At 36.2% G+C, this 16,178-nt stretch overlaps 1 protein-coding gene across 4 annotated transcripts in view; it reads right to left on the bottom strand.

Annotated features, from left to right (window-relative positions):
- Positions 1-16,178, bottom strand: part of CDH18 (cadherin 18) — a 411,562-nt gene that overhangs the window by 46,960 nt on the left and 348,424 nt on the right. For all 4 annotated transcript variants that reach the window (XM_068990438.1, XM_068990439.1, XM_068990440.1 and 1 more), the window contains one exon: positions 5,115-5,236. In XM_068990438.1, coding sequence (XP_068846539.1) covers positions 5,115-5,236 — 122 coding nt within the window. The remainder of the gene's footprint in view (positions 1-5,114; positions 5,237-16,178) is intronic.

Below are 16,178 nucleotides of genomic sequence, written 5' to 3'. Positions count from 1 at the left end.
TCATTCTTTCTGGAGTTATTTCTCCACTGATCTTTAGTAGCATATTGGACACCTAATGACCTGGGGAGTTCCTCTTTTGGTATCCTATCATTTTGCCTTTTCCTACTGTTCATGGGGTTCTCAAGACAAGAATACTGAAGTGGCTTGCCATTCCCTTCTCCAGTGGACCACATTCTGTCAGGCCTCTCCACCATGACCCACCTATCTTGGGTTGCCCTGCAGGCATGGCTTGGTTTCATTGAGTTAGACAAGGCTGTGGTCCTAGTTTGATTAGATTGACTAGTTTTCTGTGATTATGGTTTCAGTGTGTCTGCCCTCTGATGCCCTCTTGCAACACTTACCATCTTACTTGGGTTTCTGTTACCAAGGAGATTCCTTAAAAAACTGGAAATAGAACTGCCTTATAACCCGACAATCCCACTACTGGGAATACACACCGAGGAAACCAGAATTGAAAGAGACACGTGTACCTCAATGTTCATTGCAGCAGTGTTTCTAATAGCCAGGATATGGAAGCAACCTAGATGTCCATCAGCAGATGAATGGATAAGAAAGCTGTGGTACATATACACAATGGAATATTATTCAGCCATTAAAAAGAGTACATTTGAATCAGTTCTAATGAGGTGGACGAAATTGGAGCCTATTATACAGAGTGAAGTAAGCCAGAAAGAAAAACACCAATACAGTATCAGTTCAGTTCGGTTCAGTTCAGTTGCTCAGTCATGTCCAACTCTTTGTGACCCCATGAATTGCAGCACACCAGGCCTCCCTGTCCATCACCATCTCCCGGAGTTCACTCAAACTCACATCTATCGAGTTGGTGATATCATCCAGCCATCTCATCCTCTGTCATCCACTTCCTTCTTCCCCCAATCCCTCCCAGTATCAGAGTCTTTTCCAATGAGTCAACTCTTCGCATGAGGTGACCAAAGTACTGGAGTTTCAGCTTTAGCATCATTGCTACCAGTACAGTATACTAAAGCATATATATAGAATCTAGAAAGATGGTAATGATAACCCTGTATGCGAGACAGCAAAAGAGACACAGATGTATAGAACAGTCTTTTGGACTCTGTGGGAGAGGGAGAGGGTGGATTGATTTGGGAAAATGGCACTGAAACATGTATATTACCATATGTGAAACAAATCACCAGTCCAGATTCGATGCATGAGACAGTGTGCTCGGGGCTGGTGCACTGGGATGACCCAGAGGGATGGTATGGGGAGGGAGATGGGAGGGAGGTGGGAGGGAGGTGGGAGGGGGGTACATGAGGAACACATGTACACTTGTGGCGGACTCAATGTATGGCAAAACCACTATCATATTGTAAAGTAATTAGCCTCCAGTTAAAATAAATCCATTTATATTAAAATATATGGTAGAACTTTGGGGTTTCAAGTCTAGCAATTACTTCTCAAAAATAATAACAGTTATATGAAGAAAAAGGGCTTCCCAGGTGGCACTAGAGGTAGAGAACATGACTGCCAATGCAGGAGACATGAGACACAGGTTCAGGAAAGATCCCTGGAGAAGGAAATAGCTACCCACTCCAGTATTTTTGCCCAGGAAATCCCCTGGACAGAGGAGCCTGGTGGGCTACAGTTCATGGGGTCACAAACAAGAGCAATGTAGTAGTATTACCACTATTATTAGTAGCACTGTTATTAATAATGAGTATTTAACTATATCAAAATATTTGGTTTCATCTATCAAAATGAGTTTTAATTTTTCTCCTTTCCAATTTAAAGTATTATTTTTTCTGGATTCTCTTTGACAATATTTTGTTTATGCTATTTCTATGTTCAGGAAAGAGAATATAATTCAAATTATATGCTTCCAAGTTTTGATTTCAAACTTTGTCATCACTATAAAATGAGTAATAAATTGATTGCCTTTTTTTTTCCTTTTTGATACAGTATATTTTGATTATAATTCCACAGAAATAGTTTCAATTTTTATTACTATAATGGCTCATGTTTATTTGGAAATGACTTAAATTTTCATGGAGTTTTTCTAGTAATATTTTTGAATTAGTATCTAACATTTTTTATTGTAATAAAATGAAGTCAATTATTGAAAATTACTAAAACTTGCTTTGTGGTGCTGAATATGGAAGACATTTGGTCAATATTTATGTAAATGTTACCAATGCAATTTAAATTTGTTCACTGCAATATTCTGTATGTGTTAAAGAGTAACGCTTGGTTAATTGTAGTGCTCAAATATTTAGCCTATTTTCTAAAATTTTATGTTATTATTCTATCAATTTCTTGGAAAAGCATAGTAAAACTCACAATATAATAATGGGCTTGTATATTATTCTTTATTTTATTATCCATTTTTACTTTATTTATTTTGAAGAGATTTTGATAAGTATATAAAATTTAAAATTGTTTCTGTCTACTGGTTTGACCCTTTTATCCCAGTAAGTGTGCTTCTGTATATTACAAATATTTCCTTGGAAAATTTGTATCTTTGTATGTGTGTGTGTGTAGTTGGGTGAGCATGTATGTGGCAATTATGCAAGTAATTCCATGATTTTTCTTTCAAGCATTTTATTATATTGACTATGGATCTCTTATAAGCAACATTAAATTGACATTTTTTTCTTACCTATTATGAGAATAGATATTTTTAAAGTATGTTATGTCATTTTAATATACTGATGTATACTTCTTTAAGTTTACATTATTTTATTTAATTTTTATTTTTCTACATCATGAGAAACACTGGGCTGGATGAAGCACAAGCTGGAATTAAGATTGCCGGGAGAAATATCAATAATCTCAGATATGCAGATGACACCAACCTTATGGCAGAAAGCAAAGAACTGAAGAATCTCTTGATAAAAGTGAAAGAGATAAGTGAAAAAGTTCGCTTAAAATTCAACATTCAGAAAACTAAGATCATAGCATCTGGTCCCATCAATCATGGCAAATAGATGGGGAAACAGTGGAAACAGTGACAGACTTTACTTTGGGGGGCTCCAAAAATCACTGCAGATGGTGACTGCACCCATGAAATTCAAAGACACTTGGTCCTTGGAAGAAAAGTTATGACCAAACTAGACAGCATATTATAAAGAAGAGACATTACTTTGCCAACAAAGGTCCGTGTAGTCAAAGCTATGGTTTTTCCATTACTCACGTATGGATATGACAGTTGGACTATAAAGAAAGCTGAGAGCCAAAGTATTGATACCTTTGAACTGTGGTGTTGGAGAAGACTCTTGAGAGTCCCTTGGACTGCAAAGAGATCCAACCAGTCCATTCTGAAGGAGATCAGCCCTGGGGTTTCTTTGGAAGAAATGGTGCTAAAGCTGAAACTCCAGTACTTTGGCCACCTCACGTGAAGAATTGACTCATTGGAAAAGACTCTGATGCTGGGAGGGATTGGAGACAGGAGGAGAAGGGGACGACTGAGGATGAGATGGCTGGATGGCATCACTGACTCGATGGACGTGAGTCTGAGTGAACTCTGCGAGTTGGTGATGGACAGGGAGGCCTGGCGTGCTGCAGTTCATGGGGTTGCAAAGAGTCGGACACGACTGAGCAACGGAACTGAACTGAACTGACTGAACAGTAAAACAGATAACCTGTTAATCCCTAAAAATAATATAACTTTTAGTCATTTTGTTCTCACTCATATTTTCTAACTTTCCTGTGAGGAATGGACATGAGAAAGCTTTATGCAAGCTTTATAAAAACAGTCCTGTATTTATACATATGTAAATATCTTCTCTATATTAAAAACATATATGCAATGATTACTTTAACAAGCCATACCTGATTGTCCTTTTACAGAAAAACACAAGGCAATTTTTCTCACAACCATAATTTTATCACAAGTTTCAAAATGATTTAAAATGATTTTGTATGATATATTTATTCTGGTTTACGAAAGACAGTAAAAGGGGCTATCTGACTGAGCTAGATCTAGACCATTTTGACTTCTCTTGACTCATGTGACAGACAGACTTCAAGGTGTCCATCATGGAACCCATGCCTCCTTGTGATCCCTTTCTTGAATTCTAGGTGTGTCTTGTTTCCTGCTTTTGACCAACAGAATATGGAAATATGATATATCACACTGGTAACGCTACATTACATTATATGAAACTGTCAGACTCTTCAGAAAGACTCTCTGCTTATTTGAAGTGACCATATTGGGAAAGCTTATATGACAAAAAGAAAAGAAAAACAGACACAAAATGAACAACAAACAAACAAACAAAACCAACTGTGGTGGCATCTCAGAACTCTGAGGAACACTGAAATGCTCAGGTCTGCAGCTGAGAGTAGCTGAATGCTACCAACATGTGAGCATCGGCGAGTTCTCCCAGCCTCAGGTAAGAACACAGCTTGATTACATCTTGTGCTATTCCTACAGAGACTGAGCTAAGCTGTCAGAAGAATTCTGACCTGCAGAAACTATGGGATGCTAAATAGGTGTTTGAAGCTGCTAAGTTTGTGTAATTTGTTACACAGCAAAGACAGAGGCACATCCCCTTCCCATAGCCCACTTGTTTTATGGGCATCAACAACACTGGTCTCCCTATGGAATCACCATGCTCCTTTATCTGGCTGCCACGCTACATCCAGATGCAAGTTCCATGTTCCAGTTCTTCTGTCCATCTTTCATTCTCCCTACCTCCTCAAAATATATACATTCTTCATGTTGAAACCTAATCACCTTCTAGTATCAATATTACTCAGTGGCCACTGTATGTTGCTCCCTCATTCCCTCCAAAGTAGACCAGGCCATTCTCTTTTTTCCACTCTATTTTATAAGCTTCATCAGGGCAGAAAAGTTTACTGTTTCCTCCTCACTTAATACAGGGTTGTATGCAAATCATTCAGTGTAATTTTATTGGCAGAAAAAAATACATGCATGAAGGAGTTCATTTGTTGAATTACATTTGTGATCCAGAGAACATTTATTTTCTATGGTTCTCAAAAAATCTATTTGGTACTTAAAGCTTTATAAAATTATTTGTACTAAGCACAAAAATAACACTGAGGGATTTTTGAGGATTATACCTAAGAATAATAGACACAAAGCTGCTTATTTTTCTTCCATTCAAATTATAGGAAGGAAACAATTAACTTACCTGACCAGGCTTAGAATTTTCACAGACAACAATATCATATTCCCTGGCAAGCTCGGGAGGATTGTCATTGACATCCAGAACTCTAATACCCACTGTGACATGGCTCAGCAAGCTCGGATTGTCTGCAAAACACATAGGGATGCATTTAGTATTTCCATGAACATTTAGAGACTTGGTTTAAAACCAATCTCCTTAAAACTAGCTTGTCACTAGCCGCACATGCTGCTGCAGGACTTTTGGCAAAAGACAACTTTATGAAGCCACTCTTTGTTAGAACTCATTAACTTACAGAAAAATGAAAAATGAACACCATGGAATGACATGAATGCTAAAATGATACTTTGTCATATCAAGGAAATTACATGTTATTCAGGAACTGGAGTGGGAAAAGTTGTCAGAATTCACTGTATGCTGTCAAAGTCCAAAGGATGAACAATTGGTTTCATCATTAATCTAAGAAAAGCACAGTAGTTGGAAAAAAAAAAAAAAAGATAATCTTTAAAACATTCAAGGTTTCAAGATTAAATCAACTTGGAGAAAATAAAGTTTTTTACACAAGGATAAAATTATTCTTATAGGACAATATATGCAGTCTATGGTGTCAAGTCATACTTGGGGAAAAATAAAAAGAATAATTTACATTGGAACTTAGCATAGAATTCATATAAGATCCTGATAAATATCAAAATATTAGAGCTACTATTTTAAAATATTTCTAAAGTGCAGTCTTACCATTTTTCAGTAGGTTTATTAGTTATGAGATATAAGAAAATAAATGTTTGGTTTATTTTATATGTCAAAGCTAAAAATATAGAATTCATAGTGGAAAAATTAATGGGAAGGCAAAAACAAAACATATTAGAAAAAAGGATAAAATACATATGCATAAAATATTAAAGAAAGTGGATATTTAAGTTATCCATTATTTAATTATACATTAAGAAAATTTATGTATTACACATGACATAGGTGCTTTTAAAAAAGTAGGAAATCAGAGTGCTACTACAACAACTAAAGAAGACAAATTTTTAGGTTAAAAAATATTTTTCAAAGATAAAATATCATCCTAGATAATTTTACTTAAAGTTAAAGAAAAAAATATCTTCAATCTTTTAAATCTTTTTCCCAGAAGACAAAGGATAAAATATGCTACAACTTGTTCTCTGTGGCCACTAAAGTTTTACTATCAGTATCAGATACTCCCACTCATGTGAGGTATTTTCTGTCAGTGGATTAAACAAAATAATACCAAACCTATTCCATTGCTATGTAAAACAACATCTACTATTTGTTTAGTTCTCAGAATGTTTCTTAGTTCTTCTTTTTTTTTAATTTTTATTTTTACTTTATTTTACTTTACAATACTGTATTGGTTTTGCCATACATTGACATGAATCCACCATGGGTGTACATGAGTTCCCAAACATGAACCCCCCTCCCACCTCCTACCCCATATCATCTCTCTGGATCATCCCCGTGCACCAGCCCAAAGCATTCTGTATCCTGCATCAAACATAGACTAGCAATTCGTTTCTTACATGATATTATACATGTTTCAATGCCATTCTCCCAAATCATCCCACCCTCTCCCTCTCCCTCAGAGTCCAAGAGTCCACTCTACACATCTGTGTCTCTTTTGCTGTCTCTCATACAGGGTCATCATTACCATCTTTCTAAATTCCATATATATGTGTTAGTACACTGTATTGGTGTTTTTCTTTCTGGCTTACTTCACTCTGTATAATAGGCTCCAGTTTCATCCATCTCATTAGAACTGATCCAAATGTATTCTTTTTAATGGCTGAGTAATACTCCATTGTGTATATGTACCACAGCTGTCTTATCCATTTATCTGCTGATGGACATCTAGGTTGTTTCCATGTCCTGGCTATTATAAACAGTGCTGCAATGAACATTGGGGTACATGTGTCTCTTTCAATTCTGGTTTCCTCGGTGTGTATGCCCAGCAGTGGGATTGCTGGGTCATAAGGCAGATCTATTTGCAATTTTTTAAGGAATCTCCACACTGTTCTCCATAGTGGTTGTACTAGTTTGCATTCCCACCAGCAGTGCAAGAGGGTTCCCTTTTCTCCACATCCTCTCCAGCATTTATTGCTTGCAGACTTTTGGATCACAGCCATTCTGACTGGCGTGAAGTGGTACCTCATTGTGGTCTTGATTTGCATTTCTCTGATAATGAATGATGTTGAGCATCTTTTCATGTGTTTGTTAGCCATCTGCATATCTTCTTTGGAGAAATGTCTGTTTAGTTCTTTGGCCCACTTTTTGATTGGGTCGTTTATTTTTCTGGAATTGAGCTGCATAAGTTGCTTGTATATTTTTGAGATTAGTTGTTTGTCAGTTGCTTCATTTGCTATTACTTTCTCCCATTCAGAAGGCTGTCTTTTCACTTTGCTTATAGTTTCCTTTGTTGTGCGGAAGCTTTTAAATTTAATTAGATCCCATTTGTTTATTTTTGCTTTTATTTCCAGAATTCTGGGAGGTGGATCATAGAGGATCCTGCTGTGATTTATGTCAGAGTGTTTTGCCTATGTTTTCCTCTAGGAGTTTTATATAACAAATTGAAAAATAAAAGCCATATGATTATCTCAATAGATGCAGAGAAGGCCTTTGACAAAATTCAACATCCATTTATGATAAAAACTCTCCAGAAAGCAGGAATAGAAGGAACATACCTCAACATAATAAAAGCTATATGTGACAAACCCTCAGCAAACATTATCCTCAATGGTGAAAATTTGAAAGCATTTCCCCTAAAGTCAGGAACAAGACAAGGGTGCCCACTTTCACCGCTACTATTCAACATAGTTCTGGAAGTTTTGGCCACAGCAATCAGAGCAGAAAAAGAAATAAAAGGAATCCAAATTGGAAAAGAAGAAGTAAAACTCTCACTGTTTGCAGATGACATGATCCTCTACATAGAAAATCCTAAAGACTCCACCAGAAAATTACTAGAGCTAATCAATGAATATAGTAAAGTTGCAGGATATAAAATCAACACACAGAAATCCCTTGCATTCCTATACACTAATAATGAGAAAGTAGAAAAAGAAATTAAGGAAACAATTCCATTCACCATTGCAGAGAAAAGAATAAAATACTTAGGAATATATCTACCTGAAGAAACTAAAACCTATATATAGAAAACTATAAAACACTGATGAAAGAAATCAAAGAGGACACTAATAGATGGAGAAATATACCATGTTCATGGATCAGAAGAATCAATATAGTGAAAATGAGTATACTACCCAAAGCAATCTACAGATTCAATGCAATCCCTATCAAGCTACCAGCGGTATTTTCACAGAACTAGAACAAATAATTTCAAGATTTGTATGGAAATACAGAAAACCTCGAATAGCCAAAGCAATCTTGAGAAAGAAGAATGGAACTGGAGGAATCAACTTGCCTGACTTCAGGCTCTGCTACAAAGCCACAGTCATCGAGACAGTATGGTACTGGCACAAAGACAGAAATATAGATCAATGGAACAAAATAGAATGCCCAGAGATAAATTCACACACATATGGACACCTTAGTTCATCTTTAAAGGAAGGAAAAAAAGAAGGAAGGAGAGAGGGAGAGAAAAAATTAGGGAAGTTTTTTTTAAAAAATATAAAAGTTATCTAAAAAGTCAAAGCATTAAAGGAGGAAGAAAAAATACAGAGATACTTCTCTTAATTTACATAGCAGAAAGTAAGATATAAAATGTAATATCCATACATCCTAAACAAACAAACAAACAACAAAATGGACCTTAGGATGCATCACTATGAACAAAGCTAGTGGAGGTGATGAAATTTCATCTGAGCCTGTTTCAAAACCTAAATGATGATGCAGTCAAAGTGCTGCACTCAATATGCCAGAAAATTTGGAAAACTCAGCAGTGGCCACAGGACTGGAAAAAGTCAGTTTTTATTCCAATTCCAAAGAAGGAAATGCCCAAAAATGTTCAAACTACTGCAAAATAGCACTCATTTCACATCCTAGCAAAGAAATGTTAAAATTCTCCAATGTAGGCTTTGACAATATGTGAACTGAGAACTTCCAGATACACAAGCTGGATTCAGAAAAGGCAGAGATCCAAATATCAAATTGCCAACATCCTCTGGATCATAGAAAAAGCAAGAGAATTACAGGAAAAAACAAAACAAAACAAAAAATACCTACTTCTCTTTTATTGACTATGCTAAAGCCTTTGACTGTGTAGATCATAATAAATTGTGGAAAATTCTTAAACAGACAGAAACACCAGACCACCTTATCTGTCTCCTGAGAAACCTGTATTCAGGTCAAGAAGCAACAGTTAGAATGGACATAGCCATGGAATTAAAAGACATTTGCTTCTTGGAAGAAAAGAAGTGACAAACCTAGGCAGCATACTAAAAAGCAGAGACAGTGCTTCACCTACAAAGGTCCGTATAGTCAAAGTTATGGTTTTCCCAGAAGTCATGTACAGATGTGAGAGCTGGACAATAAAAAGGCTGAATGCCGAAGAACTGATACCTTCAAAATGTGGTGCTGAAGAAGACGCTTGAGAGTCCCTTGGACAACAAAGTGACCCAACCAGTCAATCCTAAAGGAAATCAGCCCTGAATATTCATTGGAAGGACTGATGCTGAAGATTAAGTTCCAATATTTTGGCCAATATTTGAGAAGAGCTGACTCATTGGAAAAGAGCCTGATGCTGGGAAAGATTGAAGGCAGGAGGAGAAGGGGATGACAGAGGATGAGATTGTTGGATGGCATCACTGACTCAATGAACATGAATTTGAGCAAACTCAGGGATATAGTGAAGGACAGGGAAGCTTGGTGTGCCACAGTCCATGAGGTTATCTGGACATGACTAAGTGACTGTAAAACAACTATGAACAAACAACCTAGGATCAAACCTGTGTCTCCTGCACTGGCATGCAGGTTCTTTACCATAGAGCCACCATGGAAACCTAAATATACAGAAAAAAAGTTATAAAATATCAAAATTAATATATTTATGAATAGCTTAATATAATGACTAATAGAATTGGCACTTATGCTATTTTGTCAATGTAAAATAAAAGATAATGGGATTCTGATGTATTGTATCAGTCAATTTTATATTATAAAGACAAATAGATCCATTAATTTAAAGTTAGCTCAATATTGATTAAAATATGTCCTTATTTAGAGTGATTTATTATGAAAAAGGGGCTTCCCAAGTGGCATAGTGATGAAGAATCCACCTGCCAATGCAGGAGACATAGGAGATGCGTGTTTGATCCCTGGATTGGGAAGATCCTGGAGTAGGAAATTGCAACCCACTCCAGTATTCTTGCCTGGAGAATCACCTGGACTGAGGAGCCTGGAGGGCTACAGTCCATGGGGTAAAAAAAAAGTTGGATACAACTTACTGACTAAACAACAACAAAGTTAGAAGTCTGTATATTTAACTTAATATCAACAAAGAAGATATTGCAAAGCATAATAATAAATATATTTTATCATATCACTGTACTCAAGAATTAATATTATTAAGAAGGTTATCCTCAACAATATACTATTTCATTTTGCAATGAATTATTTAGTTTTGCATGTGTTTTTTTCCATCTTTACAAAATACTACAATTTTAAATGCAGTCTTCTGAGATATTTCTGAAAATATATATTTCAATTAGCATTTGGTTTCTAAGATTTTAACTATTGCTGTAGCTCTGCTGCTATTCTTCCTAAAGGAAATAAATCCTGAATATTCACTGGAAGGACTGATGCTGAAGCTGAAACTCCAATACTTTGGCTACCTGACTCATTTGAAAAGACTCTGCTGCTGGGAAAAATTGAAGGCGGGAGGAGAAGGGGAGGACAGAGGATGAGATGGTTGGATGACATCACCGACTCAATGAACCTGAGTTTGAGTAAACTCTGGAAGTTGGTGATGGACAGGGAAGCCTGGCCATGGGGTAGCAAAGATTTGGACATGACTGAGTGACTGAGCTGAACTGATGATATAAACTAATCACAGTTATTGCATCTATTCAGCCTTTTTTGGAAAGAGTCAGACACAACTGAGCAACTAACATGAAAACACATTATGAAAAAAAGGCATTGCTAAGCTTTTGTGGAAGCTGATATTGATCATACTTGATCATTTTATAATTTTAATAATAAAAAAGAATATTCAGCATGAATTCTCATTTTGTAAATTACCAAAGTGAAACTGACACAGTTTAAATGACTTATCTTGACAAAGCCAGGGTTATGAATTACTTCTCAGACCTTATACAACTGCCACTATATAAATGCATTTTTTCTATTGTAACCATTGTATATATGCTAGTTTATTCCTATACTTCTCAACCAGGTATTTGTTCATTTTTAAGGGCAGACAAAAAAATATGTTCTATAAACCTGAGACAAGAAGAATATCATTAATTTTAATCATTGGTATCAGCAGTCTTAAAAGCCATCAAAATTCTCTGCTCCTTTTCTGAATGAGAAGAACTAGATGTTATTTTGCTGTATCAGAAAAATATTTTCAGGAAAGACACATGTACCCCAATGTTCACTGCAGCAATATTTACAATAGATAGAACATGGAAGCAACCTAGATGTCCATCAATAGATGAATGGATAAAGAAGATGTGGTACATATGTACAATGAAATACTACTCAGCCATAAAAAAGATTATGTTTGAATTTGTTCTAATTAGGTGGATGAAACTAGAGCCCATTATACAGAGTGAATTAAGTCAGAAAGAGAAATACAAATATTGTATACTCACATACACACACACACACACACACACACATATGGAATCTGAGAGATGGCACTGGTAAATTTATTTTCAGGGCAGCAGTGTAGAAAGAGACATAGAGAACAGACCTATGGACAAGGTTGGAAGAGAGGCGGGAGAAGGGGAGATGTATGGACAGAGTAACATATAAATTTATAATACCATGTGTAAAATGGATAGCCAATGGGAATTTGCTGTATGACTCAGAGAACTCAAACAGGGGCTGAAACAGGCTGAAGAGTGGGGTGGGGAGGGAGATGGGAGGGAGGTTTAGGAGAGAGGGGACCAGGGTGTATATATGGCTGATTCTTTTTGATGTATGACAGAAAAATCACAAAATTCTGTAAAGTAATTAGCTTTCAATTAAAAAATTTAAAAAAATGTTTTTAGGAAAGGATTCTGGGAAGACTATGTCTTGAGGAAATACTAGAATAAAAGAATGACTAAGCATTTGACTGTTTTCAAACATCACTTCTCACTGCCCTACGTCTGCATTGCTCATGCTGTCCTCTGGAATTGGCGTAGCCTTGCCCATACTCCATACTTGGGCACAGGAAACTAAATCCTCCTGGATGGAAACAGACTCTCTCCATGTTTCTCTAATGTTATATCTCCAGTGTACAATTACTATTCTATCACTTAAGGATTAAAAGTACAGAGCTGGGATCAAACAGATACTTATTTGTATGTAGGTGTACTATCATTTTCTGTTCTGTAGGGAACAGAATCTAACCTTATTGTGGATGCAACTAGTGATCTGTAGGGCATTCTTTGTTAGGGGAATCTCAAGAGATACTGATGAAGAGTCATGAGAAACAGTCTCAGAGTAAGCTTGATTCTAACACTGATGCAAATTGAATAATTTCTATTTCCTAAAATAGATGGGGAAACAGTGTCAGACTTTATTTTTTGGGGCTCCAAAATCACTGCAGATGGTGACTGCAGCCATGAAATTAAAAGACTCTTACTCCTTGGAAGAAAAGTTATGACCAACCTAGATAGCATATTCAAAAGCAGAGACATTACTTTGCCAACAAAGGTCCATCATCTAGTCAAGGCTATGGTTTTTCCAGTGGTCATGTATGGATGTGAGAGTTGGACTGTGAAGAAAGCTGAGCTCATGGGGTCGCAAAGGGTTGGACATGACTGAGTGACTGACCTCAACTGAACTGAACTGAACTGAAAAGTAGGATGGTGTGTAAAAACTGTAACTTTAATTTCAGATAGAGTGGAAAACTCACTATAGTTTTGTAACCAATTGTGGCTTACCTACACTCATTCTAGTATTTCTGCTCAGTAATGAAATTAGCTAAATCTATATTAGTAAATTAGCAAGCTTCTTTGGTATTTTTTTCCTTTATTTCCCTCAGCCCTAGGGTTAGTATTCTATTCTTTGAATGCCAATTACTTTACCTATAAATGCAGACATATTTTTTTGTGTGAGAAGCATTTTATTATGGTAAAAACTGGATAATGTCCCAGGAATTCTTAATGCAACATTTCTGTTATTGCTACTATTAATTTCATGCTCACACTGCATTTCTCAAAATAAGTGTTCAGTCCTTTTGATGGCACAGTAAATAAAAATATACTGTCTTCAGACAACTTATTCAGTAGGAGCCACTTTCCAGAACCCTTAAGGAACATGAACTTTGAAAAGTTATTTGTTATTTCTATAACTTAATTATTTACTCTATAAACAGGAATAAGAATGGTGCCATGGGCCAAACTGTACTTTTGAGACACAATTAAAGAAGTTATGTAAACTTTAAAACGCTGAGACTAAGAGAGAGCAGAATATTGAATTTAAACCTTTCCAAAAATCAAGACACAAAATATAGGGCACACTGACAATCTTATACATGTGATTTTCAGTAGAAACTATACTATGTAAAATCATACAGGCTTTATGCAGTAACAGTGTTACAAGCTGGATGAATCACAAACTGGAATCAAGATTGCCAGTGGAGAAATATCAATCACCACCGATATGCAGATGATACCACTCTAATGGCAGAAAGCAAAGAGGAACTAAAGAGCCTCTTAATGAGGGTGAAAGAGGAGAATGAAAAAGCTGACTTAACACTCAACATTCAAAAAATTAAGATCATGACATACGGTCCCATCACTTCATGGTAAATAGATGGGGAAAAAGTGGAAACAGTGACAGATTTTATTTTCTTGGGCTCCAAAATCACTGTGGATGGTGACCACACTCATGAAATTAAAAGAAGCTATCTCCTTGGCAATGGCACCCCACTCCAGTACTCTTGCCTGGAAAATCCCATGGATGGAGGAGACTGGTAGGCTGCAGTCCATGGGGTCACTAAGAGTCGTGAAGCCACGACTGAGTGGTTTCACTTTCACTTTTCACTTTCATGCACTGGAGAAGGGAATGGCAACTCACTCCAGTGTTCTTGCCTGGAGAATCCCAGGGACAGGGGAGCCTGGTGGGCTGCTATCTATGGGGTCACACAGAGTCGGACACAATTGAAGCGACTTAGCAGCAGCAGCAGCAGCAGCTCCTTGGAACAAAAGTTATGACAAACCTAGATATCATACTAAAAAGCAAAGACATCACTTTGCCAAATGTCCATATATAGCCAAAGCTATAACTTTTCCAGTAGTCATGTATGGATGTGAGGAGATGACCCATAAAGAAGGCTTAGCACCAAAGAATTGATGCTTTTGAATTGTAGTGCTGGAGAAGACTCTTGAGAGTCCCTTGGACAGAAAGGAAATCAATCCAGTCAACCCTAAAGGAAATTAACCCTGGATATTCATTGGAATAATTTATGCTGAAGCTCCAGTACTTTGGCCACCTGATGTGAAAAGCAGACTCGGAAAAGACCCTGATGCTGGGAAAGACTGAACATAGGAAGAGAAGGGGCCAACAGATGATGAGATGGTCGGATGGCATAACAGACTCAATGTACATGAGTTTGAGCAAGCTCCAGGTGATAGTGAAGGGCAGTGAAGCCTGGCATGCTGCAGTTCATGAGGTCACAAAAAGTCGGACACAACTTAGTGACTCAACAATAACCCAATCTTCTATACTTTTTGATTGTATTTATATGAAATTCTAGAAGTGGCAGAAATAAATAACAATATTGCTACCTCTGAGGGGTAAAGGGTAAGATAATTCACTGTAGAGGAGAACTTCTCTGAGGTTACAGAAATGTCCAGTAGCTTGATAAGGATGTGATAACCGTGGAAGTGTGCATTTGAAAGCCCACTGAAATGTGACAAGATTTGTATATCTTAGGACATTACTTTTTTTTTTTTTTTTTTGCTGTGAGAATATTTTTTTTTTAATTTTTATTTTTACTTTATTTTACTTTACAATACTGTATTGGTTTTGCCATACATTGACATGAATCCACCATGGGTGTACATGCATTCCCAAACATGAACCCCCCTCCCACCTCCCTCCCCATAACATCCCTCTGGGTCATCCCCGTGCACCTATCCACATTTTTAAAAAAATCTCTTAGTTAAGGAGAATAGAATTCTCATACATTCTAGAGAAAATCTGTTTATGATTACTAACATGCAGTTGATTATGGACATCTATTAAGTAAGTTTCATATAAAATCAATCACAGTTAAGAGAGTTTAATGAATGTGTTTTAACAGGGCTCCAATTAAAATTTATATTTAAAATGCTGACAGAGGTACTTGAATAATTTATCATTATATATAAAAATTATAGAAATGCATTTCCAATGCTACTTTCTAGCGCTTTCCAAAATGTAATTTTGTCTCAAGCCCTATGAAGATGTAACAAGTAATGACTGACACTGATTTAGCATATAGTTCATTCATATTTATGATAATGATAAGAGCTGTCATTTGTTATGACACTATATGCCAGACACTAGGTGAAGTTATACTTCATTTAATTCTTAGTCTAATCCTTTCTTACAGATAAGAAAATGTGTAATATTTTTGTTAAATAATTTCCCAAGTTCCAACTACTTATATTGAACATAAACAGAATCTAACTAGAGCCTGCCTTATTTTAGATTTAAATATTGTGCATTACTGCTTACTATGATAATGCAAGGATTTATTGATATTACAGTGATAATTAATTAGATCTAATCAATGTCCTCAATAAATATAGAAGTAAAAACAGAAAAGTGTATATAAGGAAAACCATAAAAAAGCTAGAACAGTCCACATTTACTAAAATATCTCTAAAATGTGTTCCAATTCACATACAATATATTAGAATACATTTTCTATAACCTTTAAATTCTTACAATTTC

Source organism: Capricornis sumatraensis, chromosome 18 (genome assembly GCF_032405125.1).
Source record: "Capricornis sumatraensis isolate serow.1 chromosome 18, serow.2, whole genome shotgun sequence".
NCBI lineage: Eukaryota > Metazoa > Chordata > Mammalia > Artiodactyla > Bovidae > Capricornis > Capricornis sumatraensis.
The sequence above is the reverse complement of the archived record's forward strand: the minus strand, read 5'-3'. Positions and strand labels throughout refer to the sequence as shown.